This window comes from Cottoperca gobio, chromosome 9, assembly GCF_900634415.1.
Source record: "Cottoperca gobio chromosome 9, fCotGob3.1, whole genome shotgun sequence".
NCBI classification, from domain to species: domain Eukaryota; kingdom Metazoa; phylum Chordata; class Actinopteri; order Perciformes; family Bovichtidae; genus Cottoperca; species Cottoperca gobio.
This window is the reverse complement of record NC_041363.1, coordinates 2,742,673-2,756,417: the sequence shown is the minus strand read 5'-3', so window position 1 is coordinate 2,756,417 and position 13,745 is coordinate 2,742,673. Positions and strand designations below refer to the sequence as shown.

The window sequence follows — 13,745 nt, the reverse complement described above, 5'->3', positions numbered from 1 at the left end:
TCAGTTGAACTCTATAACAGAACATTGAAAAGCAAAGTGTAGTAAATGTTTGTGTATATATGTTTTTCATCTAAGCAGCTGCAGAGTTCCACATTTGAACTATGGTGCAGTCTGATGTTTAGACAGCCTCCAAGACTTCCAGCGACTGCAGGAGCAGCGGACACATCAACCCAATTCAACGGGGCAAATCCGGCCACGGAGAAACCAGAACAATGCTATCAGTGAGGTAAAGCTTTTTTTTTCACCCTCCCCCTTCCTCATTGCAACAGCAGACAGAGTTTTGAATGGAAGATCTGCTCAAAGACCGTTTCTTTTTATGAATTACAAGAATTTAATGTTTATTTTACAGATACAGAACAGTCATTCTGCTTCATTTATTTACTTTGAATTGCTGCAAGTCAGTGCCATGGTACACGCTTCCTCAGAGCGGCTCAAGATGTTCAGAACGTTTCAAAATCAAATCTTGTATTTATTTTATTTTTTTTACCTCAAACAAAAACATTTGGATGCGTTTCGACACCCTCTCTGATGAGCTCAACATGCAAACATCTCGTCTACCTAGAAGGTTGATGGACTATATAACGTATGGCTTTTTTTAAAGCGATAAAAACAAGGCAAATCAAAAAGTGCATCCAACACAAAAAAATAAAATTCAATTCCAGTCTGTGATGAAAGGTATTGTCCGTGTTAAGGAGAGGTCCCTCCTGTCTCCTCTGTTTGCCGGCTCAATGTCTGCACCGCTCGGGTAAGAGGTGCCCTGGTGTGGAGCTGTTGCCATTTGGGTTCAAAGGTCAAAGCAGACCTCTTCGAGGACTCGGAGCAGGTGCCTGTGCTTAACGCAAAGATGCTTTTCCTTTAAATAAATACGGCAGGGTTTATCCAGCAGAGTTTCAGCCCGTGAACGCACCCCACAGGTAGCGTAAGCCATCAATAGACAGGACTGTGTTGCCTTTCCTGCCTGTTTCCATTCCCACAGTGCTTAGCGCTGTTAGCCCCCAGTGGACAGCAGCCATTATCTGGGCCCGTAGTCATAGTTAGAGGGGCCACTGGTGGCTGAGTACATGTTGGCTGTGGCTGGGTTCATGTGGTGGTGGTACGTGTGTCCTCTGATACTGGGTAAAGGATAGGGCGACGGCCTGGTCTTGGCTCCCAGGTAGTGTTCATAGGTGGTGGGGTACTTGTAAGGGTGGTGGTGCAGGGTGTCCGGGGGTAGACCGTGGGGGTCTGAGCGAAGGTCGTGGGGAGGGCTGGGTCGGCCACTGGTGAGTGAGACGCCATGGAGGCCTCCTGGGCCGGGCAAGGCGGGGCTGAGGACACGTGACATCAGTTGGTGAGCCGGGTCGGCATGTATGGGCGTGCCGCTGGGGTCTCGCTCGTACTCCCGCCTCCCGTCTTCTGAGCAGGAAGAGACATGAGCACAGTTAGAGCTAGCCATACCAGCAGGTTATGTATGTTTTTCTAAACAGTGTGTGTGCGTGTGTGTGTGTGTGTGTGTGTGTGTGTGTGTGTGTGTGTGTGTGTGCAGTTGTGCACACCATGACAGGTTTCTGAATGCTCGTACTGAGACCCGTGTTTTTCAGTTGAAGCCAGTAACACTACACTGTGCACGGACATATTATACATTCTTATTTCACGATTGTATTTCCCCCAAAATCACTGATATTTATTAGATTAATCACAAGATGAAAGAAGTGTTTAGATAAGTAGATAATATATATCTTAACACATCTATAATGTAAATGTAATATCTAATATGTCATCATTACAAAATGATGCTTTTCACTAAAACATCCTGCAGAATAAATTCCAAAGAGGAACTTTCCAGAGGTTTAAGAAGTTATAAAATCCCTTCAGATTGAAGCCAGGGTGAAACTATTATTATTGAACTAATACATAAAACCATCAGTGAGTTACACAACGGCACAAGAAGCTGCACTCTGTTGGCAGAGGACGACTGCTGGCTGATATTTGATGTTTAATTAAAAGCCAGTATTGGCCGGATGCTTCAAATGCACCACTGTGTGCGTTAACGTAATGATGCCAATCTAAGTAAACAAGCAGAAATATGCAGATAAAGACAGACATTTCCTCTTCAGGGGGCGATGTTTCGTGTTTGATAGCAGGCGTGAGTATTGAACAGAAACAAAGAGCGTGCTGCAGACCTTTCTCTGTGCCGTTCTGCTGAGGGGGAGATGACATTGGGTTTCTTGTTCTGGCAAAGGCACTCATTATTGGCAGAGAGCCTGGCCTGTGATTCCTGGGCCTGGAGCAGGGAGAATGGATTCAGTTACATACTCATTTAATGAATGTCAAAGGCACAATTTCTTTATTATATATTAAAATGATGAATGCACATTTTAGGAGTTTACACTGCTGCATGTAATTAACATTTACACATCGACAAGCTACCAATTTACAGTGCATGAAACGTGAAGCCGTCTATTACATGACTCAGATCGGCCTGTTCTGCAAAATAATTAAAAATTCCCTAAACTTCAGCGTAATCGGTTCACTGACTCTGAAGAAATAATAAAAAGTCATTTGCGTAGCTGGATGAGCAGCATTTAGAATAAAGGTGCACAGGGTTTATTCTATTGTTATGAGTGTGTGTGTGTGTGTGTGTGTGTGTGTGTGTGTGTGTGTGTGTGTGTGTGTGTGTGTGTGTGTAGTCAATGACAGAATATCTAGGTTGATTGACTTTCAAACAATATGCACTGATTCCTAAACTTCATGGCACTCATTGTGTGTTTTTATGTGCTAAACTCCACCCATCTGGCACCTGTGTGAGATAAAACAAACAAACAACAAAACTATTTTGCAAATCAATCTCTGGCTGTGGAAACATGCCAACACGACTGTATTGTTTGACTCACCAGTCCTCCGGGTCACAGTCCCTGAATCCCTTTGCAAAGGGATTACTGGCTATCTTCAGCTGCGTGATCTGAAATCCAGAACATCAAATGAACCTCAGTGTGCACTCTTACACGATGGCATTGCATTAGAAATGACAGCAGTGATAGACTAGCATGATGGATGAACGTCCTTTCTGTCTTCCACATTTGAACACACGGCTGAATTTAATCAAATCTGTGAGAAAGGTTCCAGGTTGTTCAGCATCATGTCCATCCAATGCTATTTAAACACAAGTGAGCTCATATAACTGGCATTTAATACAGACCTTATTTAGTTCTATTCATTTCTGCACTCCTTACAGCAACATGGTGTCTCATTTGTAGATTCCCATACAGGGAGTCCTTATCATGAATGATTAACTCATAACTTACAGCCGACCATCATCAGTGTCATTTTTCAACGTTTGTTAAATTGTGTCATTTTCTGTGTCACATTATGAATTATTTCTGTTACATTTAATATAAAATACAGTTATTGAATTCCCTAGACTGGTCACGGTGCAGCCTTGGGAATATTACAATCACAATAACGCACCAGCTCCTCACATTGAAGATAGGAACCTCATTTTATTCTCGTGTTACGAGTCGCTCAGAATAACCACTGAATGCACTAATGTGTGAATCTAAACACACGCAGAGCCTGGTGGAAACAGAGCTGGGACGACGCAGCAGAAGGGAGCACAGTCGCGCGCACAGAGCAAACGCAACATTTACGCGCAATGGAAGAGATTGAATTTATACATAACTGAACACAACTGATGCTTTTACACAACGTAGCAGTCACAACTCTTTAAAAAAGTCTCCATTTGTTGATTAATATTTGAGTTAAAAGTGACCTTTTACATGTCTACCCTGTGGTAATGTTACGGGTATCACTGTACCCGTGATGCTTCCAACAAAGTGTGTCTTTAGAAACATAGCTGCTGCTTCTTACCCGATGGTTCTGGTACGCTGTGACTGCTGTGAAGCGTGTTTCCTCAAAAACAAAGGTTTTGTAATTCTCTTCGGCATATTTCTCGCTGTCCTTGCGGGGGTCCACATACACCACATGAAACCTGGGCTGGTAGCGGTGCATGGAGTTCAGGATGATCTGTGAAAGAAAGCGGAGGGTTCATCAACACTGCACTGAAGGGTTGGACTTCTGAAACCCTACAAGTCCGACTATTTCCGATCTTAGTTTTATTATTAGACTGTAATGAACCAATAAGATGCATAACACAATATCTTAAAGACTAAACGAGGTAGTTTGGTGATTTTATTAGCTAAATATTAAAGCTTTGTCAACCACCTCCAACACGTGTGTGTGGATATAAATAAGCAGGTTGATAAATGTCATTACATGCAGAAATAACCTGACGGTCGTATTATAAGTGCAGACATGTATCTAAATATAAAAAGCCACCTGATACTGTTTGATCCGCACGTCACGGTAGTATATCCATATTCTGGACACTTCTCACCCGTTTTAATATTTGCTCAAAGCGCCGGTAAAAGTATAACTCTAAACTCTAATGCAACTCTCCTTCAGAGTGCAAGACCAGGCGGGAAGGGCCGAAAACATTTCCAGCACTGGTGAAATATTCCACTTCCTAGCTTGGAGTAAAGCCTGATGAGCAGTGGATTGAAAAGAGCTTTTTGGAAACATCAGACTATTAGTCAAAATATGAAGATGCATTACTGTGGAATCACTCAATCAAGAGCCGAAGCTCTCCTTCACAGTTCCATTCATGCTGTTGGGACTTATTCACTACATGAGTGTGCAGTTAATACAGTCGCCAGTTTACTGTGGGACTGTTTAAGGTGTCGGTAGAATCGTCCATGGAATATGAAACTATTAAACCGCTGTGTATTTTACAATTATTTGCGAAGTGAATTTTGAAACATTTCCTTGCGTTTATTTCCAGTCGTGTACTCACGTGGCCGTTGTCATCCAGCAGGTTGTTGGTGAGTTTGAGTTTATCAAAAGAGACGATCTGTTTCATCCACTGCGCGCCTTTGGCCGGAGAGTCCGGGTGGTAGTGGACCCTGCCCGGTGTGGCGGGGTCAGCTTTACCGGCGACCAGCCACGACGAGCTGTGGAAAGCATACCTGTGAGACAGAAACAAAGTCATTCCCCGACATTATTTACTTGAATAAAAGTCGCATAAAATGTCCATGCGTGTGTTGACATGAGAGACACACTATAATATAATATAATATACAATATAACAATAGGCTTTATGATCAGATATAAATATGACCGTGAATGCGTCTCTAATGCCAGAATATAGTCACCAATATAAATGTGTTAATTGATTATATTTTTATAAATGTTCTTGTGTAAATATGTATTGTTAGAATTATTCATGAATAGCCTATATTTAATTATTACATATATTTATACTGCAGTTTTCTTTATGTTGCTGTACCTGTAACGTTTGTCGTCTACGGGCAGGAAGTCCATCAGGAGCATGTAGTCTGACATCGGATCCATCCCAAATATTTTCACTTGGAAAGTTGGAAACATTCTCCTGATTAAGAAAAGAACACACAAAGCGACTGTTAGGCTGTAATGTGTTGCTGTTGCTGCTTGCGTGGGCTTTAAGTCTTCCTTTCTTATATTCTGAAGCATTTGTGTGAGCACGCTGGTGTTCTTTTTACAGTTTGTCAGAGGAGACAACACATATTTGGCCAAATGATCGTTCAGAAAGCATGTTTGCAAAGAGACGTGCAGCTCCAGGCCTGCACAGTTTAATTTGGCCCGAGCAAAGGCAACAAGAAGACAGAAGCATCAAGCTATTGGACATGACGCGAATCCGTCCGTGCTGTAACCAGATAAAACTCTCCCTCATCTGATGGAGCTTTGGGTCTGTTGCCTTTTTGCTCCGCTTTCGCAACTCCTGGCAAAACTCTTTAACTTCTCTTCTGCTGTTTTGACGACTTCCAGACACACGAAGGCCTGCACACATGCAGTGGAAATACATGCACACGTGCAATGGGCGGTATTTGGGTTTATGCGAGGTGTGGCACTAATCGAGTTCAGTTTTTGAGAACAAATATCCAGAATTGTATTTATTGATAAAACACAGAGACGTTTCTCTCTGCATGCGGATATATTTATATTTATTTACAATTACGTCTCTGCTTTGTCCCCAGACATTTAGATTGAATCTCTTTTGGTCTTATATATGCAGCGGGTCGGGGAACTCATGTTCTCCCCCCTCCACTATATCTAGGTTAGTATGTAGGACAGATCCATATCCCCCCAAGAACATCGGTTGAAAGTTGAGTAATCCGCAGAGTCAGTGAAAGGGATCCTAAAATCAACGCTCAATTAACGTCAGTGTTGTGGCTAGGTGAGGCTGAAGGAGCGTCTAAAGTGCTCTGCTGCAGATCTGCTTTCTCCTGTCAGACAGCGCCGAGCCGGGGAACTCAACCCTCGCTTTAAGGATTAAATCAATTATCTCATGCCTCTTTGTATTACTAAAATACAGAACAACTCAGGACGGCACTTGGAGACGCTTTTACGCGCCATATTCACCGTGTACTGGTTGAACATATGAACATTAGTTGAGCATTTTATTATCTCGGAGGGGTCAGAGGTGAACGACGGTATGAATATTATCCTCCAGATTCAAGCAAGTCACAGGATGAAGTATAAATTCTGAAATATAAAATGACCCCTTTTTAACTTTTCTAAAATTTGGAAATTAAAAATCAGATTTCTTGAAAACTAAACCTGATTTTTTGTGTATTCACACAATTTATGTGTGCAAAAGTGTTATTGGTGAGACTGAGAAGCAATGAGAGGGAAGCATTCAGACACTCCTGTAATGAGGAAATAAGGAAAAGGGTAAACACGTGTCGAGGCCCGAACAAAAACACGACTGCAGCTCTGTAATCAGCGTGTAGCTGGTCTCCGTTCACACATGTAAAGACTCTCGTAGATTAAAGGCCCTAATGTTTCCTATAACAGCGGTGCGTAAAACTGAGACAGACGGTGAAGGAAACCAACCGAGAGCCACAACCATCCCTGTTGGATCTATAAAACGCACAAGGATCACATCAACATGGTGTTTACAGCTGACACACACAACACAACACACACAGGCCTCCATGCCTTTGACCTCGTCTTTAAAACCTCTCCAGCAGCAGGCCTGACCTGCTCTCCTGCACAGCTTTAAATCAAATCTATTTTATAAAGCTCAACGAACCGTTCAGTTTAATTCATCCGGGTTATAAATACACATTTTAGGGCTGTATGTACAGATTAGGATTTATGTTGACTGTTCTAATGCGCGAGGGTTAAACCAGTCTGCTAAACCCAGAAATATGTCATTTAAAGTTAGAACAACAAAATACAATTAAACAGCAAATAGTGAAAAGGTTCCGTATGAAGAAGAAGAATATATATATTTAAATTAAAGTAATATTTATATATATATATATATTCAAATTAAAGTAATATATATATATATATATATATATATATATATATATATATATATATATATATTTAAATTAAAGTAATATTTATATATATATATATATTTAAATTAAAGTAATATTTATATATATATATATTTAAATTAAAATAATGTATCTTCATGTGGTGTTTAGCCTACTAAATATATGTATTTTCAAATGATAAAAATATAAACTTAATCGAAGTATATAAATTATCTACTTTGCTTCATCAGCATAAATATTTTTGCAAAATATTAACATTTTATATATTGTACAAAAACGTCTTCTGATGCCATGGCTCGTGCTTTAAGCCGGATATATCGCGTCGGCTGTTTGTTAGAATGAAGCATGAAGTCTACTCTGTATTATTTATCCGCTCTACCAACATGTGCATAAGGAGAATTGTAACTTTCCAGCGTATCATTTGCGCTCACCTGCCAGCCTTGGTGACGATCATCTCCGTTCCCAGCTGATTAAATTCGTCCCATAAAGCTTTCATCTCCAGCTGGACGTTAATGTTGGCCACTTTGGGGTTCTTCTTCACTATAGTTTTGCCGTTCGGTGTGGAGTTGGCGGACGACGAGGAGCAGTTGGGAGTCCCGCCGTCACTCGGCGGGGCCTGGCCCGGGTTGGACCCCGGGTAGTTGTAGTTGTGCTGGACGGCCGGGCAGGGCTCGAAGTGGGACTCATGTTGACTGTAGGGGTCCCCGGGTGACGGAGAGAGGTGGTAGCCCCCCGGCGTGTTGAGGCTGCTCAGGCTGCTCGTCGTGAAGGCTGCAACATCGCAAAAATGGGACAGCTGCGTCAGCCACGGACTGGATATGGCTGAAATCATCCCAAAAAACTGGATTTACTAAATATGTTGTGCACTTTATGTCGGTTATAACACAGGTAGTAAAAACAGAAGCAGGATTCAGTGATCTCCAGGTGCAGATGTCGCGCACAAATGCACCCCTTTCGGTTTTAAAAGTTTCCGTCTCGGCTGCTCAATAATCCCCGAGGTTGCATCCACTGCCAGCATGCTACAGACTGTCTGATCTACAAGAGCGACGTCCGAGTAGTGACCAAATGTTTCCAAAAACTGCAGTGCTCGCGCTAGTCGCAGAAATGAGTGCGTGTGAATAAGTTTTTGCTTCGGATCGATTGCGCAGTGAGCGGCCTCTGTTGTGCTCTGCTGCAGTGTGTTACACTGCAACGCAGTCTCCTCTCTTATCTGACGCAGAGGGCCTCCCCTTTGCGATTAAACCGGTTCTTATTTCTATTTAGATAAGGAACTGCAGGTAACGTGCCTTTTCCTCGCCTTGGGACGACACTGATTGACAGAGAAGTGCGCCCCTTTTTAATGGGCTTTCCGGCACCCATTTAACTTTTGGATAAGGGTATCGCCCACAACACCCCCGTTAGCAAACAATAGAGGATCTGGTCGGCAGAGTGGAGTGTAAACTGTTCACGAGGTAAACACACATTGATTTGCATGAACAAACAAACAGACAGCAGGTGACTGTTGTCTCGTTATTGGACAAATAGATATATGGAATGGATGTACACCCCTCGCCGAGCTGGATATGCTTATTATGGTCTGTTTTTACCATTACGCACAGGGTGCCCTCCTCTTGGCTTCGGTTTCAATGTATTTGATCCTGTCCACGAATTAAAGTTGACTTTTTTTGTTCACCACTGTTTTGTATTTAGACTTTTACAACGCGAGCCAACTGTGTCAGAAATATTATTATATTTGTACACTAATTTCATTCATGCATTTAAAACTAACCCATATGTGGTTTGGAGCTTTGCTTTCAATTGTTCGTTTTGATTAACCGAGCATATGTAATTTAGTGATGTAATACATGCGACAGCAGCTCTATGGGCATCAACAAAGTGATTTACCTTCCATTTCCCGGGTGACAGTGCTGTAGTGCATTTTAAAGGAACTGTGGTTATGCAGGTCTGGCTTGTCCAGGCCGGTGCTCTGTTTGTGAAGCGCTGCGTTTCCTGCTTGCTCTGCAGCCGAAATCAGAGAGGCAATACTGAAAGCATTTGCCTTTGGAGAGAGGGGACCGCCGTCGTCCATAGGCAAGAGGTCGAGTCGCGAGAAGCCGTCCCTCCTCCTCCGCTTTCCAACCGCGTAGAAAGCAGGAGAAGGCTGCGCACAATGGAGAGGAACATGCGCCAAAATGGGGTTTTCACATTCCTCCAGCGGCGCTCCGTGGGTGCGAGAGTCAGGGGTAGACTGTTCTTAAAGTATTCCCACGGCTTTTGCACAGACACAAAAAGCTCGACGGTGCTCAGATTCAGTTGATGGACTTCTAAACACGTCTTGGTGTCAAAACATAGTTTATCCGCTGAGAGTAGAGCGAGAGCTTCCCCCGTTTCTCCTCCGGTCGGTGGCGGGGTGGTGTCATCTGAGTCCTGCCTTGAGGAGAAGCGACTACTGCTACGAGAATGTCAAAAGTGAGCGAGATCCACGCCTCCACTGCTCCACAAGGAAAAAAGTGTCTGCGCTCTGCACTGGATGTTTTATTTCAATAAGAGTGTCAGTCATTTGAATTCAACTCCAACGTCATAGCAATGTCCGGCTTCATAGTGCGCAACTTTTCCAGAAAATTATGGGTATATATGCGTTTGCATATTTTAGCTGTCCAAGCCCAAACTGAGCTGCTCCTTCCCCAAGTTTGCCTGGAACCCCAGGGGCTGCACTGGGGGGTCTTTTACGCAAGAGTTCACTCTGAACATGTAGTGTTCCTTACATACGGTTGTGAAAACATAAAAGGAATAGAAATGATTCACATTGTTTAAAATGTTTGGTTGTTTACGGAGCCAAATAACACGCATAAATAATTATATTGCTTTTTAATTCAAGAAAATGTGGATCCAAGAAATGGAATCAAGTGAGAAGTGGCAGCTAGTTCCCTACACATCCATCATTTACCCCAGTCATCCACCCTCATGCTTGTTTATTTATCGACTATGCCAAAAGCAGTATACTGTATTGTGCGGTTTTATATGACATTTACGCAGCCCCTTACCTCACATGCTACACACAGAAAAATCGACATTGTACCGAACAAAGCGCCTTCCATGAAGTCAGTACACACGTGGCACTTCAGGCCGGAGCTGGACTTGACCTCTCCGCCTCGCGCCTCCTCTATCGCCTGGTTGCTTCTCAGCTTATCGAGGTTCAGCTTTAATGTGCAGTGACTTGAAGATGTGTTTTGTTGGAGCTGCTGCGATAGCGAGCGGATAGTCTCATTTACACCGGAGTCATTGAATTAAGCGTGAAGGCTGCAGCGGGGTTCTAATGGGATAAAGCAGTTAGAGGATTAACTCTTATTTGTTTTGGATGTTTCTCCATGGGAGGCAGCGAGCATAAATAAACTACTTCAATATGTTGTTTAGGGCAAACATTTAGATAGATAGAAAGTATTGGGGGGGGCTTAGCAATTCACTTCACACTCCGTTTATTTACTCTTAATGTTACTAGTATGTAAAATAAATCACGCACGGTGCAGTCAACACCAGTGTAAACCATCACCCAGTGAATGCAGGACTTTTTATCAGATATGATGCCATCGATACCGACTCACTTCATCATTGCCAAGTCGGAAGCCCCCTTTGTAAATACTCAGGTGATAACAGACAAAATACAGGAGCAGATCAAAATGGGAAGAGACTGTGTTGGAATTCGCTCGCAGGCCTCAGCACAGCGGAGGCTTCAACACCACACTTATGAACACAGAGGCTAACTTATAGGTGACATTTTAAACGGAACAAATACACTTGTTTAAAATTGCCCCCCCTCCTCTTTTTTTTTATCCGGTAAAATAGAGATTTGTATTTAATGCACGTCACATATTTTAGGACTTCACGTGCTGCAGAATGTATCCTGACAACAAGTAGACAAAGTGAGCAAAGTGTGTGAGCAGCCCTCACCGATGAGAGGATACAGGCCTGGACACTTAGTTTTTATTACATTATTATTCACATTGTAGACTTTTAATAACTTAAACAAAGTATTTAAATGATTTGAAGAAGGCCTTCCTACAGTGCATATAGAGGGAAACAGTCTTGGCTTTAGAAATTAGGATTTTTCGTAAATTACTGCTGAGCCAACTTCCTTTTTTAAAGTGGATTAAATGGAACTATTTAGTGTGAATGTCCAAAAGAACTCTCTTAATGAAAATGGCAACACTTGTAGTGCACGTGGACTTTAAGAGCCTCCGCGCCCGGTGGCCCTGCTGATGTGGAGTAATATCAACTGCGACATGTTACCGTAGAATGTAGTTCATTAGTGCATCCGCAAAATAAATGTGCCCTCCTAGAGTCCCGGATTCTAAGCACACTTCAGCCTTCGGAGTTTGCTGCAGGCATGATTTCCACCTTTAATACCTGGATTGAAACGTTGCAACTGAAAGTACTCTTTGACTGGTTTTTAATTATTTTTAGAAGTTAAAATGTTGGAAGTTTTTACACTTTTATTTTACGCAGAAAAATAGTATCCACCCATATCACGCGTTATTCTCTGCATTCCTTATATCCTTATATCCCTGGACCAGTGTGCCCGTCTCCAGACGGCACTGTGAGATATGAAGTGCACTGACAGGCTACTGCACGAGGATGACAGGGGCCACCAGAAGGCGAACCTGTGGGCCCTCGGTGTCGTTTGGCGCGTGTTTTTACGCACTTGAACGCGCGCATGGACACATTAGTTTGATTTAAAAAAAACACAGACCTAATGACAAAAACAAGAAGCATCTTATTGCAGTTGTGTGTATGTGACATTTGGACAATCACTCAGTGACACAGCGCAGAGCCCCACATGTCGTCTTGTACATGAGAATCTTCTGCTCCTCGTGATCTGCAGGACGGGCCTGTGGGGTCCTGTTGTGGTAACACGACAAACCCACAAACACAACTCATTAAATGCCACAGATCTCTTAAAAGTCGAGTCTCATCCGCTGATATTTCTGTGTTATTAATAAACAGAGATGAGATTAGGTCATCTGCAAGGACCTGTGGGAGCGCGCTCTCTTCTTCTTCTTCTTCTTCTTCTTCTTCTTCTTCTTCTTCTTCTTCTTCTTCTTCTTCTTCTTCCCTCAGACGCTCAATAAAACAGCATCTCCGTTGAAGTGTCTGTGATTGTGTTGTTGGGGTGTTTGTTTCACCATTAAATGAATGCGTCATCCTGTGCCACACTCAGGCTGATAAAGTTATTAATTACGCGCTCACATCCTTTAACAGATAATAAATCACGGGCTTGTTCCACTCATCATAAAAACAATGATTATCACATTAATGTTGCGTGACAAAGCAGCAGAGACCGAGGCAGCGCACTTCACGTATAAAACCCTGTGCTATCTAAATATTAGTGTAAATCCGTGAATAAGAGAGAGGAAGTGAGCAGTTGACCGCTGACAGCAGAGAGCCCGGGGTGTCTCCTTCTCCGCGGGGCTTCAGGAAATGCACGGAGAGATGCAGGTATGCAGGAGGAAGGATTCAGAAAGGACCCCCGGCCGCTGGGTCACTACGAGGCACAACATGCATATAAATAAAAAGCTATTCAATATTCACAAGAACATTTAAGTAAAATAAAAAGAAGCTTTTTAATAGTTTATTAGTATTCACTTTAGTAATCTTATAGATTTAAAAATAAAATGTGTGTAGGCCATTTAGCTACAGTTCTATATTTATTTCTGTATCGCTGTGCCTTTTTAAATAACAATATAAAAGTAGCTTCTTCTAACATCGCTATGATTAGCATAAGGACTGGAAGTGTTGCTGTTATATTACTCATCTCTATCTTTAATGTCATTATAACTGAAGTGGCCTAGAATAGTATAAACCTTTTAAATGCACAACACATTTGAAAGCTCTTTCTCTTGTGCAGGTGCAAGCAGTCTGCAGTGAAAGCCCCCGCAGTCGTCTGTTTTCTTCGGTTTCTACATTTGTGAATGCCTTCATTCACTCCGGTAAAAACAAATGTCCACGTCCTTTCCCGACATGAAATATCCGCATCAGCGCGAATACTAATTGGAGTTTTTCAGTAAAAACGTCCAAACATTTCACCACAGTGTTGAATATTTGTCCGATGTCTATCAGTATTTGTTTTTCCTTATTTGTAATTTAATTTCTAGCGTCTGTCGTTGAGTGGTTACTTGGATATTTACTTTTTTTTTTTCCTTCCGTGGCGTTGGTTGGTTGCCATCATGAATAAATAAAAGAAAAAACACTCTAATTTTGTATAAGGTAGTTATTATGTGTAAATATGCACGCTGATATAGAAAAGATGTTGTTACAGTGCAAACTGAGTTTATTTGTGCGCGCGCACATCGTAAATACTGACGTGAGTTTGTGCTCACGTTGTGTTAGTGATGTTTGCAGATCCGCATC

At 42.3% G+C, this 13,745-nt stretch overlaps 1 protein-coding gene across 1 annotated transcript; it reads right to left on the bottom strand.

Moving 5' to 3' along the window:
• Positions 1-573: 573 nt before the first annotated feature.
• On the bottom strand, positions 574-9,279 carry tbx1 (T-box transcription factor 1). Its single transcript, XM_029440090.1, has 8 exons — positions 9,246-9,279; positions 7,793-8,132; positions 5,321-5,422; positions 4,829-5,000; positions 3,847-4,002; positions 2,874-2,941; positions 2,163-2,263; positions 574-1,395 (listed from the first exon to the last, which is right to left on the bottom strand). The coding sequence occupies exons 1-8, from the start codon at positions 9,277-9,279 to the stop codon at positions 1,013-1,015; spliced, it is 1,356 nt and encodes a 451-aa protein (XP_029295950.1). The 3' UTR covers positions 574-1,012.
• Between the last annotated feature and the right edge of the window lie 4,466 nt (positions 9,280-13,745).

Coding starts and splice junctions, on each gene's coding strand:
- tbx1 (XM_029440090.1), bottom strand. CDS start 9,279: ATGCACTACAGCACTGTCACCCGGGAAATGGAAG. Junction 8,133..9,245: donor TGTCACCCGGGAAATGGAAG/GTAAATCACTTT, acceptor GCGATGTTGCAG/CCTTCACGACGAGCAGCCTG. Junction 5,423..7,792: donor ATCGTCACCAAGGCTGGCAG/GTGAGCGCAAAT, acceptor TTTCTTAATCAG/GAGAATGTTTCCAACTTTCC.